The sequence below is a fragment of the Melospiza melodia genome, chromosome 6, assembly GCF_035770615.1.
Source record: "Melospiza melodia melodia isolate bMelMel2 chromosome 6, bMelMel2.pri, whole genome shotgun sequence".
Lineage (NCBI taxonomy): Eukaryota > Metazoa > Chordata > Aves > Passeriformes > Passerellidae > Melospiza > Melospiza melodia.
Window position 1 is genome coordinate 71,639,430 of NC_086199.1, and position 17,932 is coordinate 71,657,361.

Genomic DNA, 17,932 nt, shown 5'->3' on the forward strand with positions numbered 1-17,932 from the left:
GTAGAGTATTGTGATTTTGACAAAGCAGTAGATACTTTGCTGAAGTGTTATGTGTTTTTTTTTTTAGTAGATTGTAATTATAGTACTGTTGTTATTGACTACATTCAAACAGAGAAAGATGCAGATCTAATTACTCAGTAATTAAATTAGGCCACTAATTTTCTTGGTTGTGATTTGCTCAAAATTATTTCTCATGAAAGCTTTTTATAGTAGTGGCAGGTATTGACTGTGTTGAAACAGATGAAAAGAAAGTTTTGTTTCAGCTAGGTTTAGTCCATTAAAATAATATGATTAATAGCTTTAGACCTACATTTAAATTCTTTACCTGTGTAGGTCCAATATGTCAGGTGAAACCAATTCAAATAAAGTGGCAAACAGTAGTAGTGAAAGCAGAGAACAAATATATTTTAATTTTCTGAATTATTTCAGTAATTTAATAGAATGGCATAAATAATTAGGAAAACAAATTAGCCTTCAAACTGATTTCAGTTTTAATAAACTATGGGAAATAAAGCAGTCAAGGGTTTTGTAAATAAAATTAACTCAGAGGTTTTATAAAACATTTTAAGTAAATGTATATAAAAGTAAAAAAAGTGTACATAAAAAGTAAAACTGGAGGCCAAGAAGGCCAATGGTATCCTGGAATGCATTAGGAAGAGCGTTGCCAGCAGGTCTAGGGAAGTGATTTGACCCTTCTACTTAGCCCTAGCATCTGGGCTCCTCAGTACAAGGGAGACATGGAGCTCCTGGAGCAGGTCCAGAGAAGGGCTTTGGAGAGGATTAGGAGACTGAAGCAACTCTTCTGAGGAAAGGCTGAGGAAGCTGGGCCTGCTCAGCCTCAAAAAGAGAAAAATGAGAGGAGACCTCGTCAGTGTCTATCAGTGTCTGAAGGGAGGGTGTCAGAGAATGGAGCCAGACTCTGCTTGGTGGTGCCCAGCAACAGGACAAGAGACAGTGAGCAGAACCTGAAGCACAGGAAGTTCCACCTGAATAGGAGGCAGAACTTCTGCAGGTGGCCAAGCACTGGAACAGGTTGCCCAGCAAGGTTGTGAAGTCTCCTTCACTGGAGATAGTCCAGAACCATCTGGATGCAATCCTGTGCCACGTACTCTAGAATGGCCCTGCTTGGGCAGAGAGGTTGGCCAGATGACCCACTGTGCTCCCTTCCAACCCGACCCATTCTGTGAAGCAATAGTAAAACTGTAGAAGATACAGAGTTTAAAGGAAACAGTTATGAACAGAAAGTGACCAGCTGCTCACCCTGATACTTAAGCCACCTGTGTGAGTAATATTGTGTGTAATATTGTGGACCTCCTGAGGATTTGTTGTGTCACTCAGAGTAGTAAGGATGCTAATGTGTGATCAGGAAGGAAGAGAAGAGGGGCAAAAAAGCCAACCCAGCAGAAAGGTGAGCCGCTGGAGAGTGACTAATTCTGTGCCTGGATAAGTCATAGCTGATACCCAGTTTAGTAATTCTTGGTATTGTTTTTGGGCCTCATAGAAGGCAGTTCCAGCCATTGACTGGTCTGACGAGTTCCCAGACACTTTTTACATTTCCAGACACTGTTGCTGTGGTTACTGTGCCCCAAAGGAGGCCAGCACTCATCCCCTTCTCATGTGCCCGCTGCTCACTGTGCTGGCCAAGATCCCTGGCCAAGGGGTTGCTCAGTGCTCCTGCATTTTGGGCACATGGCTCTTACAGGATTGTTCTGAAATGCACATAGTAACTTTTTGATAATTATAGTTTTCTGTACTCCTTACAAGTCCCTGTGGAGGACCTTTGTTCCTTCTAGGAGTTGGTGAGACACTGAGTAGGCAGTGGCAACCAGCATTACAGATTAGATTTCAGCCCCCATGTCCCAGAGTGGCAGAATTTAGCCTAAATGATGTAAAGACTTTAAGAGAACAGTAGGTAATGATGACTGACAATTAAGTACTCTTTCTTAAAGCCTTCTTGGAAAAAAAAGGATTACTAAAAAAATTTCTCATTATCCTTTTGTTTCTTGCTGTCATAATAGCTTTCTTATGTAGGCTTTGTATTATGCACAAAAACAAAGACAAAAAAAGACAACAGGATCTTGGGTAAAGAAATGGCTGAAATTTACCCAGTGAAATGATTCAATGGTCATTATTTTCACTTGCCTAACAGAATTTCCATGATGATTTACCAGCTCAGGCAAGAAACTACACCTCCACTCTGCTGCTGATGGAATCATGGATATTTTTAAAGACCCTGTTGATTTATATTGAATTTTAGTGTTCTTTTGTTCTTCAACTCATTATAGTTTCAAGTAATATGCCAGAATTATGAAAGCTAAATTACTTCATTTTTCTGAAGAAAAGGTTTTTCTTATTCCCCCAATGCTTCCTAATTTAGATGTGACTGATTTTTTAAATTATTATAATTGCTGAAATTCCTAAGCGAAACAAATTCTTATGTATGTTACCTGTTTGTTATTTCTTGCTTGAGGGTAGTTACATGTGTTTCAGACATTCACAGAACTGAGATATTATTATTTTTACCCTTAAATAAGTGAGGGATTTTATTTATTTTTCCATAGAACAGCAGAGGAGTGTTCAGGTCCCTATGCACTGTTGTCTTTAGGAATTAGAGTGGTGGTTCTCCTGTTCCTGAGGAATTCAGCATGTGCTCAGAGATGTGCTAGTTGCTCTGTGCTGCCTGTAAAACAACAGTAGCAACTAAAAAAGCCCTATCCAATTCAGGGAGTTTGCACTAATCTCTTCAGTGAGCTTGCTTGTTAGGGCGTTACAGCTCTTGTCCTGCAGTAATGGGAGGGCTTCAGGAAAGCCTGGCAGTTCCTGGAGATTTATTCTTGGGGACAGTGGGGTCTGAGGCCAAACTCCTTCAAATGGATGAAATACCTCCCAGAGTTCAGTGGATTTTCTTCAGGCAAGGCATACATCCTCTGGTGTGTTTGTGCAGGCTCATCATGGCAGGGCCTCTGCACACTGGTTGTGTGTGGAGTTGCATGCTTGTCATGTGAAAAGGCCTGGAGAAATGTGGGCTCACACAAACCAGTGGTGCTCGGTTACTGCTGCCCTTTGCTCTCCCTTAAAGGGTAGACAGGATGGCAGCAGCTGCCTTTGTCCAGGGTAGGACAGGTGGGGGACACCTCACCCAGGCAGCATCTTGTCTGTGTATGCACTGAGCAGGCCTCCACATCTGCTGCATGGATCTGTGCTTCTCTTCAGAGCTTCCAATTCAGGAAAGTGAGTCAAGGGAGTAATCCAGGTAGCAGATCAGATACCAAACCACAGTTCCTTTGCATGCACTGTGGCTGCATTGCATTAATTGCTTCTCCCCTTCTCTTCCCTGAAATTTTGTCCATTTGCTGCCAGGGGCACACGTGCCATGGCACAGACTGTCACTTTGTCTGCCCCACTGGCAGAAAACTTGCTTTTCCCTCCTTAGTGCCCCACACCTTTTGTGTGTTGCTCAGGGGTGTTTATATCATGTGTCAGTTAAAGTTTACATCGAGTAACTTACGTGCTGAGTCTAAGAGTGTTAATATTTTTCAGGTTTGCTTCTTGACTCTTTTGGAATGCCTTTCTTGTTACTGTTGGAAAACTCTTGAGCATGTTGAGGCATATAAAACAGCATCAGTGATGTCAGTTCAGACAATCCTGAATGCAGAGTTTCTCCTGGGAATCTAGAAGAAGTGAGGTCTTGGAGAAAGCCAGGCAGAGAAAAAAATCAAGGAAGACTAGCAAAAGAAACAGGAGCAGAGGGAGATAAGGCTGCAAATACAGATGGGCAGTGGTAGAAGCCCTCTTTGCCATTGCAGCATAAAGCAGTGATTTGAAAAGCACATAATGCCATTGCTAACAAAGAAGAAGAGATCTTACTTTAGAAATAGAAGTGAGAATGATTCCTCCTACAGCAAGCACACAAAGTTTTCATCTTCCCACTCACACCACTGCTCTACCAGCATGCAGCCCTGCTTGCATCCTGGCAATTTGCACCCTGGGTTGAGTGAGCTGGGAGACTAGAAATTGAGGTAAAGTGAAACTGCTGAACCCCTGCTGATGGCAACACTCCCCACAGGACAGGTCTGAAGGCAATCCTTTCCCTCCTAGCTTGAGCCTTCTGCTTTCCTTATCTTGAGGGGGAGGAGAGGTTTGTGAAGAGATTATTTAAAATTAAGAAAGGTAAATAAAAATCGTCAGTGTCTGTTTACTGGATGAGTAGCTTAAACATCCTTATCCAAGGCAGCCGTAACCTAAGCAGCCAAAGTCCCCTGGAGCTGGGGCTGAGTTTGGCCCATTGTCTCTCCTTCACGCCCACAGTACAAATAAAAGCTTCATCTTCTTAGCATTTGGTGGGAGGGAGGAGGCAGGAGAGCCACTGGAGTGTGATGTTGCATTGACAGTTGATGTAATTTCGTTGAGGATCTGTGCCTCTCCTTAGCGGTGCGTGCAGCAGCATGACGAGTCACTGGGAGGCAGGATGCAGTTTGTTAGCAGTGGAACTTTATGGTGTGTGGGGGGGTCTTTATGGCAGAGTTAGGGAGCAATGTTGACTTCTGATTGAGGGATGGGGGAGAAAACAGTGTTGCCCTGAAAACTGGTCTGGAATCTTAAAAAACTAAATCTCTGGCAGGGGCTACATTGAAAAAGGTCATTTTAATTCATAATAATGGGGTTTTGTCAACTGTTGTTTAAATAACTTGGGATTCTGTCCTTCTGAAGTAGAAACAGCACAACAGCCTGAAGAGCTTCTGCTATCAGTGAAATCTCATAAATAAACTAGACAAAAATAATTTCTTTGCTACTTGAAGAACAGTATTTACATTGCACTTTTCTCCAGAAGGAGGCTATGGACATATTTAAGTGGTGTTGAAGAGTCTTGCTCATCCTCACAGAACAGCAGCTGGGTCTGCAATAGACACAAGTCACTGTTCAACACTGCAAGGCTGCAGTTTGGAGCAGCTTAAGGCAAATTTTAAAAAATATTAAATCCAAATAATATAGCATATGAACCTGCAGAAGTTATTTATGCAATTGGAGTTTAGCTAGAGCTAGTAACATCTGTGGAGTTTTAATAAGTGCAACTGAGTCTTCATAATTCTCAAACATCCAGGATTTTTTCTGGATGCTTCCTCTCACTGGTACAGTACGTTTTCAAAAGTATGGGGAACATATCTGACTAAGAGTGAATTAATTTCAGCTCAAACTCCATTAAAACCCAAAGTTTAATAGACAGAAGCAATCTCATTTCAGAGTAAGTACCCTCATATGGCAATTATGTTGTTATGTCAGTTTAATTTGAAGCATTACTTAAAACTTTCTTGTGAGGGCAAATCCTTAAAAAAAAATCACTTGTGTCTGTGGTTCATATATGTTCTTGATACATTCTAAGATAACTGCAGGTTTTTGCCCTCACATGGTGACCAGGGTTGCTGGGGGGTACCTTATAAGAAATGTTGTGTAAGTTAATAAGTTTGGGGAAGCGTGGCCAGGTCAGAGAGTGATCTGGAGAGCAATATTTTGCCGGTGTATCATTTCCTGCAATTTCACATTTTCTGTTTTACACTTAGAGTGTAGAAGACAATAAAAATTACTTATCCTAAGCATCTAAACCTCCAGATCAATATCCATGCTAGAGAAGACAGTTGTTTTGAATGTGTATTTTCCAGTCGATGAGCAAGCACCTAAACTTGTTTTCAGCATCATTAATACCTCCCATTGATTTTGGTGATTTCCAATTGAGCCATTGATAAACTCTTCTGTAAGTGCTGCCTCATCCCCAGCTACACCTGATCCCAACAAAACCTCCTCGGCACTGAACTGTCATGCCATAAATACAATGCAGCTCCGTTTTTCTTCTCCAGCAGGGTGTTCTGTTCTAGTGATAGAAGAACTGAGCCTGCTCTCCTTGTTTGTAAAGCACTTTGGGATCCTTCCAACTGTAACATGAACGCTGGTGGGCTGTAGTTCTCTCCCATCTGGGTTTCAGTTCCAGAGTATGAGACTTTTTCACTTTCTGCTTTTTTTTTCCTGCCTTTGTGACAGAGCACTCAGCTGCTCTTGGTGAGCAGCTGTTCTGTTTCCCTGTCTGCCTGCAGCGGTACCCAGACAGCTGCAGCCAAAGGTTGCCAGAGCAATGCCCAGCTTTGTTAAAAAGTAACAGGATTGGGAAAGAGGGGAGGGAGCAGGAAAATTCATGACCTGGAGTAGATTCTACAGCACGCTGTCAGTGGGTGAGCTCCGTGTCCAGCTGGAGATGCACTTTCTGTGCAGGTGTCCCAGTAGGATTTACCTGCTGACTTGGGGAAAGCTGCTAATCATGAGGTGAGGCTGAAGTTCCCTGGGAAAGGAAGTGTTGCTGACAGTGACAAGCAGCTTATGTGCGTGTCTCATGGAAACTGAAACGTGCGTATCTGTGCATGTGTGTGTTCATTCAGCATCTGCTGTCCGCATTCTCTGTGACTCACACACGGAGGGTGAGGTGTGGCTAAGAACAGGCCTGTGACGTGCACTCTGACTTTTTTCCCCCCTCCTTATAGGCAGCTTTCTTGTGCATGGCAGGACGTTATCTTTATTTGTCCATTCTTGGGTTTGTGTGCATAATTTTCCAACAATGATGACAGTGTTTGTTTTGTGGTTCCACCTTGGAGCACTTACACATTAGCGAGGAACAATTCAATGTGGCGTGTCAGGATTTCAGCTTTTGCCCAACTTAAGATTTCTTTTCTTTTCCAGAAAAAAGCATGGCATACAATTAAAACCATGGTTAACTTGCCAGTCATCAGCCCCTTCAAGAAACGCTACTCATGGGTGCAGCTGGCTGGGCATACAGGTGAGAGGGGTATCTTCAGTGTGTTTGTCTCTGGAGTGAGGATGACTGCAGCATGGAGAACAGTCTTTCTCTGTTAACTTCCTTCCTTCAGGTGAAAAGGAAGCAGGCAACATCACACAAATCTATGACCTAAAACGTATTTCAGTTGTGGTGTGGATAGGGAAATGGGAGTGATATACCTGAATAAGGAGATCAGCAGGGAAGCAATGATCAGACTCTGGAGAAGGGCCAGGCTTGTAAGGTGATGTATGTAAAATACTTGTTAGAGGGAAACAAGAGGTTGGGGAGCTAAAGCCCTAATCTATCTGGTGCTGTCGGTTGCAGTATGGGATCATTTTTCCTGACTGAGTAGCCAGTAGTTAGTTCTCTAGGGGGAAGGATTACTGTCCATGCCAGTATGTGCTTCAGCCCTGGAAAGGACAGTGTTTCTAACACCACTCCAAACCCCTCATCTGAATGTAGGTCCTTGGGTGGAAAACAAATGGGAAAATTCCCTTGTTGACCATGTTTTTGCATTGCGAGCCTGTCATTGTTCACTGTACGAGTGCAAGGAGCAGCTCAGTTGGTCGGTTCTAGTTTTGTGTCTGTAAAAATTGGTAGGTGTCCTCCTCATGGAGGCTTAGTTTCATTTGTAAGGCAAAAAAAAAACAACAAAGAGAAGTCAATGGGTTTTTGTCTCTCGTGCTTTGTATAATTCCTGTGCAGTGCTGGTGGGGGTTTATTAGTACACATGTGGGCAGGCACCCACACTGCATCGTGCTGTAATGCAGTACGTGAACCACCTCTGTGTATGCTGATGCCCTAATATGGTGCACTTCAAAGCTGTGCTGAGAAATCTACTGAGCCCTAGAAACTGAGTAACTGTATTTTGCACAGTGTTGTTCTTGTGTCTGATTTGTATCACACAAAGTGCCAAGGTGACCCAGTCTTAATGCAGTTTTTGTCATGGAAGTGTGGAGTTTGCTTCATCTGTGTGGAGTGAGGCACTGGTCATGTAATCATCACCCTTCTGGAGACTCACATAGTGGGGTGGAAGAGGAGAGTTAAGAGTTTATTAGAAGCTGATTAGGAGAGATACTGTTCCAGTTTCCTTTTAGCAGTGTTCTGTGGTTGGGTTTACTCCATCCTTTCTGCAGCTGTTCTTCTCTGATACGACAGTTTTTTTCTGAACTAAAAACCTGAGCTGTTACCAGCCTTGCCCTTTTGCCAAGGCAGTGCCTGTTCTGGGATTTGTCAGAGAAGAACCAGTTTGCAATGGCTGAAGGATCCCGCTCTGGTAAAGGTTGAGTGTTATCCCCAGGGTTAGTGAGGCTCCTACTTTGGTGCCCACTTTATTTTGTCTCTGAAAGGTGCCTCTGAATGAAACGTGTCCTTAGACACTGTTGGCAGGTTGCAAGGATAGGAGAGCATTTGGAAACTCGACAGGTGGAGGCTGATTACTGCTAATTGTGGCCTCTGCAGATGTCATTTGTCCTGGTTAGCATTCAGACACAGGGCTGTACAAAGCACTTCGCCCTCCAGGCTGTACCTGCAGGGCATTAGCAGATAAGCAGGTTTCCAGAGGAGAGGCAATACCTGCAGGCAGGCGCAGGCACAGAGTGTGTGTGTGTGTGTGTGTGTGTGTGTGTGTGGGTGTGTGTGGGGAAAGGGCAGTGCCTGGCTTCTGCCTGGTTCTGGCTCTTTAAGCATCACTGATTGATGCGCTGCCTCTGTCTGGACACGCTCAGCAGGTGTGTGTACCCTGTGTGAGGATTAAGGACAAAGCCAGTGCTGGCAGTGTTATGCAGCTTTAAAATAGCCTGTCAGAGGATTAATGATGAATTCTGGCTCGTGGCTTCTTCCTGTGCATTTTAGCAAGTATAGTACTGTTTAATAACCTAGCAAAGATTTTTCATAGGAAAAAATCCAAACAGCCCAAAGGCCTGAAGGAACTGCGCTCCTTAAAGCCATAAATTCTGACATGGGAATGTATCCAAATGGACTTTCACTGCTAACAATTGTTCGTCCTGTGTGTTTTATTTTCTGTGGAAAGCATCTTATCTCTTTTCTTCAGGGGAAATCTTTAACTGCTGCTATGAGACTGAGATAGATGAAACTGGAATGGTGGGGGAAGGGGTTTTTCTTTTTTGCTTGTCAATCTTGTCAGCAAGTGTCTGATTTTCTTTTTTAGGGAATTTCAAGGCAGCTGATAGTGGGAAGATTCTGAAACGCTTCTCAGAGAATGAAAAGGAGTGTTTTGAGCGATTGATGAAGGATCCACTACGCTCCTGCGTCCCTTGCTTCCATGGCGTGGTGGAGAGAGATGGCGAGAGCTACATCCAGCTGGATGACTTGCTCACTGATTTTGAAGGGCCAAGTGTGATGGACTGCAAAATGGGGATCAGGTGGGGTGAATGAAAAAGAATGTACTTTCTCTGCTTTGAAGGAAGGGGGAGATGTGGTCATGCTCACAGTCACCTTGGACAACCTGAGGACAGTATGTCCCATTATTGCCAGTTTGTACATGGATTCTGGAAACTAGTTGATCTATATCCTCAAAAACTATCCACATCAAGAAATGTTCAGGGAGGATTTAAGAGAAAGTTTTTCTGAAATGGCCTGATAATACATGGGAAAAAATGACATGACTTATTCACTGCCAGTTCATTGAATCTTTGTGTCTGCAGCGATTCAGAAAGCCTCACAAAGTAAAATTTCCACCTCCCAATGCAAATGATGGAATACCAGTGTGAAAGCCCATTTCCAATGCTTGAATGAGTCTTTGCTGGTATTGATCTTTTCTTTAAAGAGTTGACCATTTGCTCAGGACTGACTGTGTTTTTCCATACTCTGACACCTTGAGGTGTTGCTATCTCTTTGTTCTCCAGGTTCTCACTTTCTTTTCCATTCATTGTCTGTGATTAAAATGAATGCATCAAAAATACTATCTGAGTATTTTTATGTAACTACTATATAACAAAGAGATAGTGATTTGTTGAGATCCTGGAGTAAGGTAACAGTACAGAGAAATATGAGCTGTCATAGCAATCTGTCAGCTGGGGTGTCAGCTCAGATGCTCAAGAGTTATTGTCATAAATTAGTTAGTCTACTTACAGGAGTGCAGATATGCCTTTTCAAATAGATGCAAAAATTTAAATTACTTAGATGTAGCAGTTCGTCTGAACTGGTACGTTCAGAAGAAATAGGAGAAGGATTTGCAACAATACATACACATTTTGTTGAAAACAGGTGACATTCTGGCAGTGAGTGACATCATCTCTTGGTTTGTTATGCTGTGATGAAGAAAGTAGACTTCAGGCACTTGACAAAGTGCAGGCTTTAGGAATCCAGTGGAATGTAGAAAACATGGATAGTGCCTTTCTAATGGCTACCAGATTAGCAGATTGATAAGAGCAAAATGCGGGAGTTTTGTGTCTCTTCACCTTCCTGTTCTTAGTTACCTCTTCTGGTTTGGAACTACTCTGATTATCTGCTTTACTCTAGTTTTTTCTATATGAAGCGTGACGCTGTCTTTCACTGAGGTGCATTAAGTAAAACTTAAACTGAGGCCTAAAAAAATTACCCTTGACTGTTTTAAAGTTTTTTGAGGAGAGAGAATGCAGTAAGTCTTCAATAGCCCTATTTTTTTTTTCAAATTTCATTATAAGTGATCTCTCCTACTTGTCCTTTGAAAATGCAGTTCTATTTTATGGCACAGTGGGAATTCAGCTTCCTCCTATTCTGTAACCAGGAAATAATCATAACTTGTAACAGCAAGTAAAGGTATAGTTAGAACAAGAAGTGAATTAGAATTCCTGATTCCTGGGGCTGTTTCACTAAATATGCCTGTGTACTGGGTACACTAAATATGCCAGTCATTGCTCTGTGTACTTTGGTTTCCCCATATGCAGAACTGGGGCAATGATAAGGCTTATTTTCCTGGTTGTTTTTTCTTGAGGCCAGTTTGTGAGCTGTAAAAAGAAATGTTGAGGAAGTCCTTAAGGATGTGTTGGGATGTGATGTTTGCAGAACATACCTGGAGGAAGAGCTGACTAAGGCACGAGAGAAACCAAAGCTGCGTAAGGACATGTACAAGAAAATGATTGAAGTGGATCCTCTTGCTCCCACGGCTGAAGAGAACGCCCAGCACGCTGTCACCAAACCCCGGTACATGCAGTGGAGAGAAACCATCAGCTCCAGTGCCAACCTGGGCTTCAGGATTGAAGGAATTAAGGTAAAAGTTTCACCTCTGCCTGTTCCTCAAGACTGAACTTTTTTGATTTATCAAACAAGCTTGTGCACATCAGTAGCCAGCTTTTCCAAAGAATCATGTGAAAATGTGCTAGCTGAAACCACAGAGTTCACTCTATTGCAGTTCTAAAGCATTCATTCTAGTTGCAACAGAGAGTGTCAATGAATTTAAGCTTCAGATACACATCAGCCATATTTGAATCAACTACAGAGACCTTACAGGAAGGACACAAGGAGGTATGCAGTGCAGATAGAATGAAAATGAGACTGTAAGGAGGAATTCAGAACAGAAGTATTAACTCCCTCTCTGCATGCAATTACTTTTTTTATCCAGGAACTATACATATTTATTCTAAGTGAATCACAGTAAAGTGGTTTTGTTGCAGTTACATTTATTGGCAAGGCATGTTAAAAGCATTTGCTTAGATACTCTTGGGATCAAGGAAACCACTTTTCCTTTTAAATACATGATGAGATCCAGTTTAGATGGAGCTGGAATAAAGCCAGAGCAATCCAAAATGAAATTTCTCCATCAGCCAAGTTCATCTGCTGTTCTTGATGGATAAATTTGTGTCCCTGTACCATTTCTAGGATACTACCTTACAGCCGCAGTAGAACCTTAGCAATTTTCTTTCCTACCCGTTACTCACTTAATCTTTTATAGAATCATAGAATGGACTGGGTTGGAATGGACCTTAAAGATCATGTAGTTCCAACCCCCGTGCTGCAGTAGAGCAGGTTGCTCAGAGCTCCATCCAACCTGGTCTTGAAAAATTCCAGGGATGAGGCACCCACAACTTCTCTGGGCAGCCTGTTCTAGTGCCTTACCCCACTTGCAGTGAAGAATCTTTTTTCTAATACCTATTCTAAACCTACTCCCCCTTTTAAATGATCCCTTGTCCTGTTACTGCCTGCTCTTGTAAAAAACCACTCTCCATTTTTCTTGTAGGCTGCCTTCAGGTACTGTAAAACCACAGTTTGGTCACCCCAAAGCCTTTTCTTTCCCAGGCTGAAAAAACCCAGTTTGCTCAGTCTTTCCTCATAGGAGAGGTTTTCCATTCCTTTAATCAACTTGGTGGCCTTCTCTGCACTTGCTCCAGCAGGTCCATGCCTGTCCTAAGTTGGGGACCCCAGAGCTGAATGCAGCACTGCTGGTGGGGTTCCATGAGAGAGGAAGAGATGGGTGGAATCCCCTCCCTTGCCCTGCTGGCCATGCTGCTTTGGATACAGCCCAGGACACAGTTGGCTTTCTGGGCTGTGAGCACACATTGCTGGGTCATGTCCAGCCTCCTGTTCACCAGCACTCCCAGGTCCTTCTCAGCAGGGCTGCTCTTGATCTGTTTGTGCCCCAGCTTGGATAGGTACTGGGGCTGCCCTGACCCATGTGCCACACTTGCACTTGAGCTGCATGGGGTTCCCATGGGCCCCCCTTTGTGCCTGCCTGTGTCCCTCTGGGTGGCATCCCATCCTTCAGTGGTGTCAACTGCACCACTCCAGAACCTGGATGAGTTTTGTTTCCATGTCACAATTCAAGCACATAGAAATAAGGTATAAAAGACAGTGATGCTGATGAACAGAGGCTCTTTAAATACCTCTTTCTTCTCTCTTTGCTTTGTGTCTTCTCCCTTCCTTATTCACAGATTCTCCTGCTGTGGTACTGGAACTGGGGCTCCAAGCTCATGCAGTGCTGGCCCCTTGTGTGCTGTCCACCCACTCCTGGCTGTTAGACACAGGCATCCTCATGCAGGAACTGTCTGGGTGGTAGATGGTCTGGCTCCAGTCCAGCCAGAACACAGGATCCTGCCTTGCCCTTCAGCCAGCTAATGATGTTATGAAGATACCTGTGTTATTCCTGTGCAACTTATGTCTTTGTATGCTCCTCTGTGTAATGGAATCAGAAACCCAGATGATCTTGAGAGTTTTCATGTGTGTTCTTGGAAAGATAGTTGGTGAGTGAAGATGTACAGTCCCAGAGAGTAATTGAGCTAAAGGAGAACATGGGTGCTTCAGACAAACCTCCTGGCTTTTCTTTGTGGATTTGTTTCTTGTCAGAGGTAGAAGCAGTATGACACTCAGACTGTGTAGTGTTTCCTTCTGTGGAGACACTGCTGTAACTGTGCACAGAAAGAATACTTAATCTTTGACTAAGTATAGGAAATACTTTGGAGCACGTTCCCTTTCTCTCTATTTCCCTGTGTTGTTATGAGGAATGTAGGTATAATTTTAAAATTTTTTTAGATGGAGAAACGGTGGCAGAAACTAAATTGTTCAGGCAATACACGTAGTCAGTACTGCCTGCACTGTTCCACTGAAGCTGAACTGTACATCCAGTTCTGTATTTTTGCAGAAAAGCAAAGCCATTCTGGAGGGATCCCCATTTTGGTAAGAAAGCCAGTAAAAGTCAGTGGTGCCTGCTAGTGGTTGATGGGAGCAAGGGGATGTTCTCCCTGACTGGACTGGTAACTCGTGGAGTTAGCTGATGAGGTATGTTGGGTTTGGTAATTCCTGCCCTGTGGCTGCTTGAATAAGAAGCAAAAGCAAAGAAAGTGAAATCATAAACCTTTCTGTGAACTGGCTGCTGATAAATAAGATTTGATTCACCATATGCACTCCTGCAATAATGGGGTATCTTTTTGGGTTGCTCCATTTCTTATCCTTGCCTTGCTTCTGGATCTCTGAAATCAAGTCAAGTTTATTTATGGGATTTGTCCCTTTTCCTCCTATCAAAAATAATCTGAACCATTTGGTTTCCCTACAGCTGGAACGTGTTGCTCAGTATATTGTGCCAGCCTGATTCCAAATGCACATTTCCTCTCTGGCAGAGGCTGTCTGAAGGCCAGGCATTGCAAACATTTTCTCTATAATACTAAGCTATTGCCTGTGGCTGAGAGTTGGGATTTCTGTCTTCCCATTCTGTCAGTGAATATCTGTGCAGTTTGAAAAGTTACTTCTTCCTTTGGTACCATTCCTTTAGCTGTAGATCAGGGATAGCCATTTTCCCAGGAGGATATCAGATTTGATTCATAAATCTGTGTGAATCCATGAAGTTAACCCAGAGCCCTTTAAGGGAAGTCAGCAGAGGGCTCTGAGCAAGACCCCATGATTTAAGATGAATAGCACTGTTTTATGGAGCTGTGACACTTGCCCTCTGGTGAGCCACGTCACTGTCACATCTAATAAGAGCTGGCCCACGAGCTGCACTGTGTGACAGACTGCTCTGCTGTGCAGGAGTGTATGTGGAGTCCTTAGCAAAGGTATGACTTCAAGGAGTGACTCAGGCAAGTGCCTCCTGAGGATCAAGTACATGCAGAGCCAAGGTGGTTTAGAATACTGGGGTGATGCCATTCAAACTCTGGATGTTCTTTACAGCAAGTAAAGACAGACAGTAATCATGTTTCCTGCCAACCACTGGAAAGGAGCAAAATCATAAAAGTGTTAAAAAGGGAAGCAAGCAACTAGTTTGTCCAGACACGAAAGGTTAGAAAGGGAACAAACACCAAGCAGCTATTCTAGACATTGCTCTACAATCTGCAGCATAGGGAGAAATTATTTTTAAAACAGCCTTGCTCCAGTGAAGAGGTACGAGATGAAGTTTCAAATATCTTTGTGCTCTTGAGTATTATCCCACATCAGATCAGATGGCTTCTAACGTTCACTGCCTACCTGCTGAACTGCTCTGGCATAACTTGTGCATCTCATCAGGCTGGCATGTGGCACTTGTGTCTGTCCAACAGCCTTGGAATAAAATTCTCTTGCATGAGAGATCTGGAGTTTTAGCATTATTGAATGTTTTTCATGTATGTATTAGAAACGAAGTTCGGCTGTGGAATAAATAGTGTTTCACCTGCTAAGTGAATTTGGCATTTTGGTGTAGTGACTTAACATGTAGGAGACAACATATTTTATTGACCTGCTGATTTACTCACAATGAAAATGAGGCATTGGACTGAAACAATGGAGAGGAAAACAGTTTGATAATCCTGCAGGCTTTTAGTGGACTTTTTTTGCCAATTGTAATAATTGCTGTATTTTACACCCATATCCTAAAATCTCCTATTCGTGTCTCTTGAAGAAACAGAGATGCTCTTGGGGACATGCATATTCATATATTCTGTGTTTACAAATACCTCCAATTCATGCACTGCTCTTATTTGCTTGTAGCTCCAGAAGCACATAAAAATGCTTGTCTTTTTCAGTAGCAGGATGCTTCTGTACTGAATCTTACTGCTAGCACAAAAATACTCTGAGTTTCTCCAGGACACACTTGGAACAAGCATGCCTGCACTGTCCTTTGCCAAAATTCGTTCACCTGCTTTGTCACTGCTAGCATTGCAAATCCCAGGTTGTTCCTGTCTGCAACAGATTTCTGTTCTGTGACTTCTGGGTCACATTATAGGTTCAAAGGTACATTTGGAACTGAATCCTAACTGTGATTCTTTGATTTCCCAGTGAAAAACTGAAACAACAACAAAAACTACCACCACCACCACCAGAAAACCCAAATAACAACAAAAAAATCCACACCAAAACCCAAAAGAAACCCCCAAACTAAAAGGACTAGTAAAATTGTTTTTGGAAATGTTCCCTCACACCCTCAGCCAGGGTTTCACTAGCCAGACAAGAGTACAACCAAAGAGGTCTCTGTGGTTTCCCCACTGAACTTTGCACTGCTAGCACTGATGTGAGAAAACCCTCCTGCAAGCTGGTAATATCATGAATAGTTTCTTTTTTTTGTTGTTTGTACTCAACAGGAAATGAACTGCCAGTGCCATTTAAAGCTATCCAATCTGCTTTTGTATCTCTTCTCTTCTTCTTGCTTGGTTTCTCTTCCTGTTCAGCTGCTTACTTTCATCTGGTTAGCAAGGGCTGAGCTGTTGCTCGTTCAAGAGGATTGAGTGATGAGGGGAATGATATGAGTGCAGTATAAATAATCTCTCTCTGTGTGGCTTCTGTGCAGAAGGCGGATGGAACATGTAACACAAACTTCAAAACAACGAAGACGCAGGAGCAAGTTCTGCAGGTTTTTGCAGAATTCATTGAGGGCAACACAACTATTCTGGTGAGTCTGAGCTCTTCAGGTGCACTGATCTTGGACCAATGCTCTTGCTCCATGGCCATGCTTTCTTTGGTACAGGAAATAGGAATTAGAAAACCAAGGGGGTAAGTGGTTTTGACTTCCAGTTGCTCTCAGGAGATGGGGTGGACATGGGGATTTGGTGGGTTGTGCGAAGTTGACTGAGACCAGTTTTATCAGCTCTTACCATGAGTTGACCCCAGATGCTTCATGCTATCAAAATGTCATTCAAACTAACTTGTGGCTTGCCATCAGCTTCAGTCATGGGTGTTAGATGCATTAGATGGGTGATATCTAAGCAAGGATTGTGTTGGCAGGAAAACTTGTGATTTGGGAATTCAGTCTGGAGAAGATAAAACCAGAGTGTGGAGGTAGGAAGTGAGATTGGTGACTAGCTGTGTTCCCATGTGTGAAACTCATCTCAAAGAGGAATTCCTGTGTGCTAACATGGGTAGCACAACAGGCATGTGGTAGATGGCATAACACATCTCTTGTCTTTGGAACTTCAAAGGAGGCTGTAATGTTTTGCTGCAGTGTGGAAGCCATTATGAAGGCAGAGTAGCCCTGCAGGAGGAGTGTGCCTGGTAGCTCAGGGCAGCCTTAAAAATCTGCACTAGAACTTTGTATATTAGGCCTTGATTCTTTTTATGCCCCCTCTGCCCCCACCATAGTTGGAGCTCCTTGTTTCTCTAACACAATTTCTTTCTTTTCACTTTGGGGAACTGGAAGATTTTTAATTCCTTGAAAACCTTTTCTCTTTATTAAAAAACAAAACAAAACGGTTGCAGAAAGCCTGATGATATCCAAATCAAGAGAGATAAGTATGCCTGGTGTAACACATGCAGCAGATGAACTCCAGTCTTTTAATTCACTATGAAAGCTTGAAATGTATTTTCAGATTGACTTTCAAATGATGAACCTGTTGTTTTGAAGGACCTCTAGCCTAAAATGAATATGATCTCTTAATTATATTGACTCTTATAAGATTATTCAGTTTTCAATGAAATGTTTATGGGTTGTTTTGGGCTTTTTTTCTCTTCTTCCAGAAAAAATACCTCAAACGTCTGCAGGAAATCAATGTCATTCTGGAATCCTCAGACTTCTTCAAGCGACATGAGGTGAGCAGTGACTGCAAAGCTCTGAAGGTGCATTGCTTCTTGGTTTGTCATTCCAGTGTACTTCAGAACAGCCTGCTGTATGAGTAGAAGGGGTTTTGTAGAAGAAAGCTAATACATGTTTACAACACAGATGCCACAAAGCCTCCACCACGCTGATACAGGAGATTAAGCTAGTTAAGGAATAGTAAATCCTCCTGTCTTTGACATCCCTCTTATGACATCCCAGCATTTATGGCTCTGGACCACTGCATGGAGTAGTTGATTAGTACCAGTTTCATATGGTTTTTCTAACCTGGATGTGCTCCAGTGGAATTTACAGGGGAATGGCATCATGGAAGTTTGCATTTGGTACAGTAGCATTCAGTTATAGCTTGACAATGAAGGCTGTATTACTTATAATGGATTTATGTTGAAATACCATTTAATTCTGATGTCTGTGTTCTCTGTGTGCTTTGCTGTGCAGAAGGCATCATTAGCATTGTATTTTCTGCTTGTTAACAGCTCAAGATTTTGAGATTAGATATTTTATTTTATCTTGTTGATGCTCCCTTATCACTAGAGATATTTTTGTTAATTGTGGGTCATGATGTGTCTTTGAAAGGAGTTATTGGCCTTTGCTGAATTGCTCAAATCGAGACCTGATGCTAAGATGAAGAATTGCTTTTCTTCCTGTTTTCTGCTGAGTCCCAT

At 42.7% G+C, this 17,932-nt stretch overlaps 1 protein-coding gene across 2 annotated transcripts in view; it reads left to right on the top strand.

Moving 5' to 3' along the window:
* ITPKA (inositol-trisphosphate 3-kinase A) overlaps positions 1-17,932 on the top strand; it is a 39,423-nt gene that overhangs the window by 17,152 nt on the left and 4,339 nt on the right. For both annotated transcript variants that reach the window (XM_063159052.1, XM_063159053.1), the window contains 5 exons: positions 6,724-6,820; positions 8,991-9,204; positions 10,829-11,033; positions 16,008-16,109; positions 17,171-17,242. In XM_063159052.1, the coding sequence (XP_063015122.1) occupies positions 6,724-6,820; positions 8,991-9,204; positions 10,829-11,033; positions 16,008-16,109; positions 17,171-17,242 (690 nt within the window). The remainder of the gene's footprint in view (positions 1-6,723; positions 6,821-8,990; positions 9,205-10,828; positions 11,034-16,007; positions 16,110-17,170; positions 17,243-17,932) is intronic.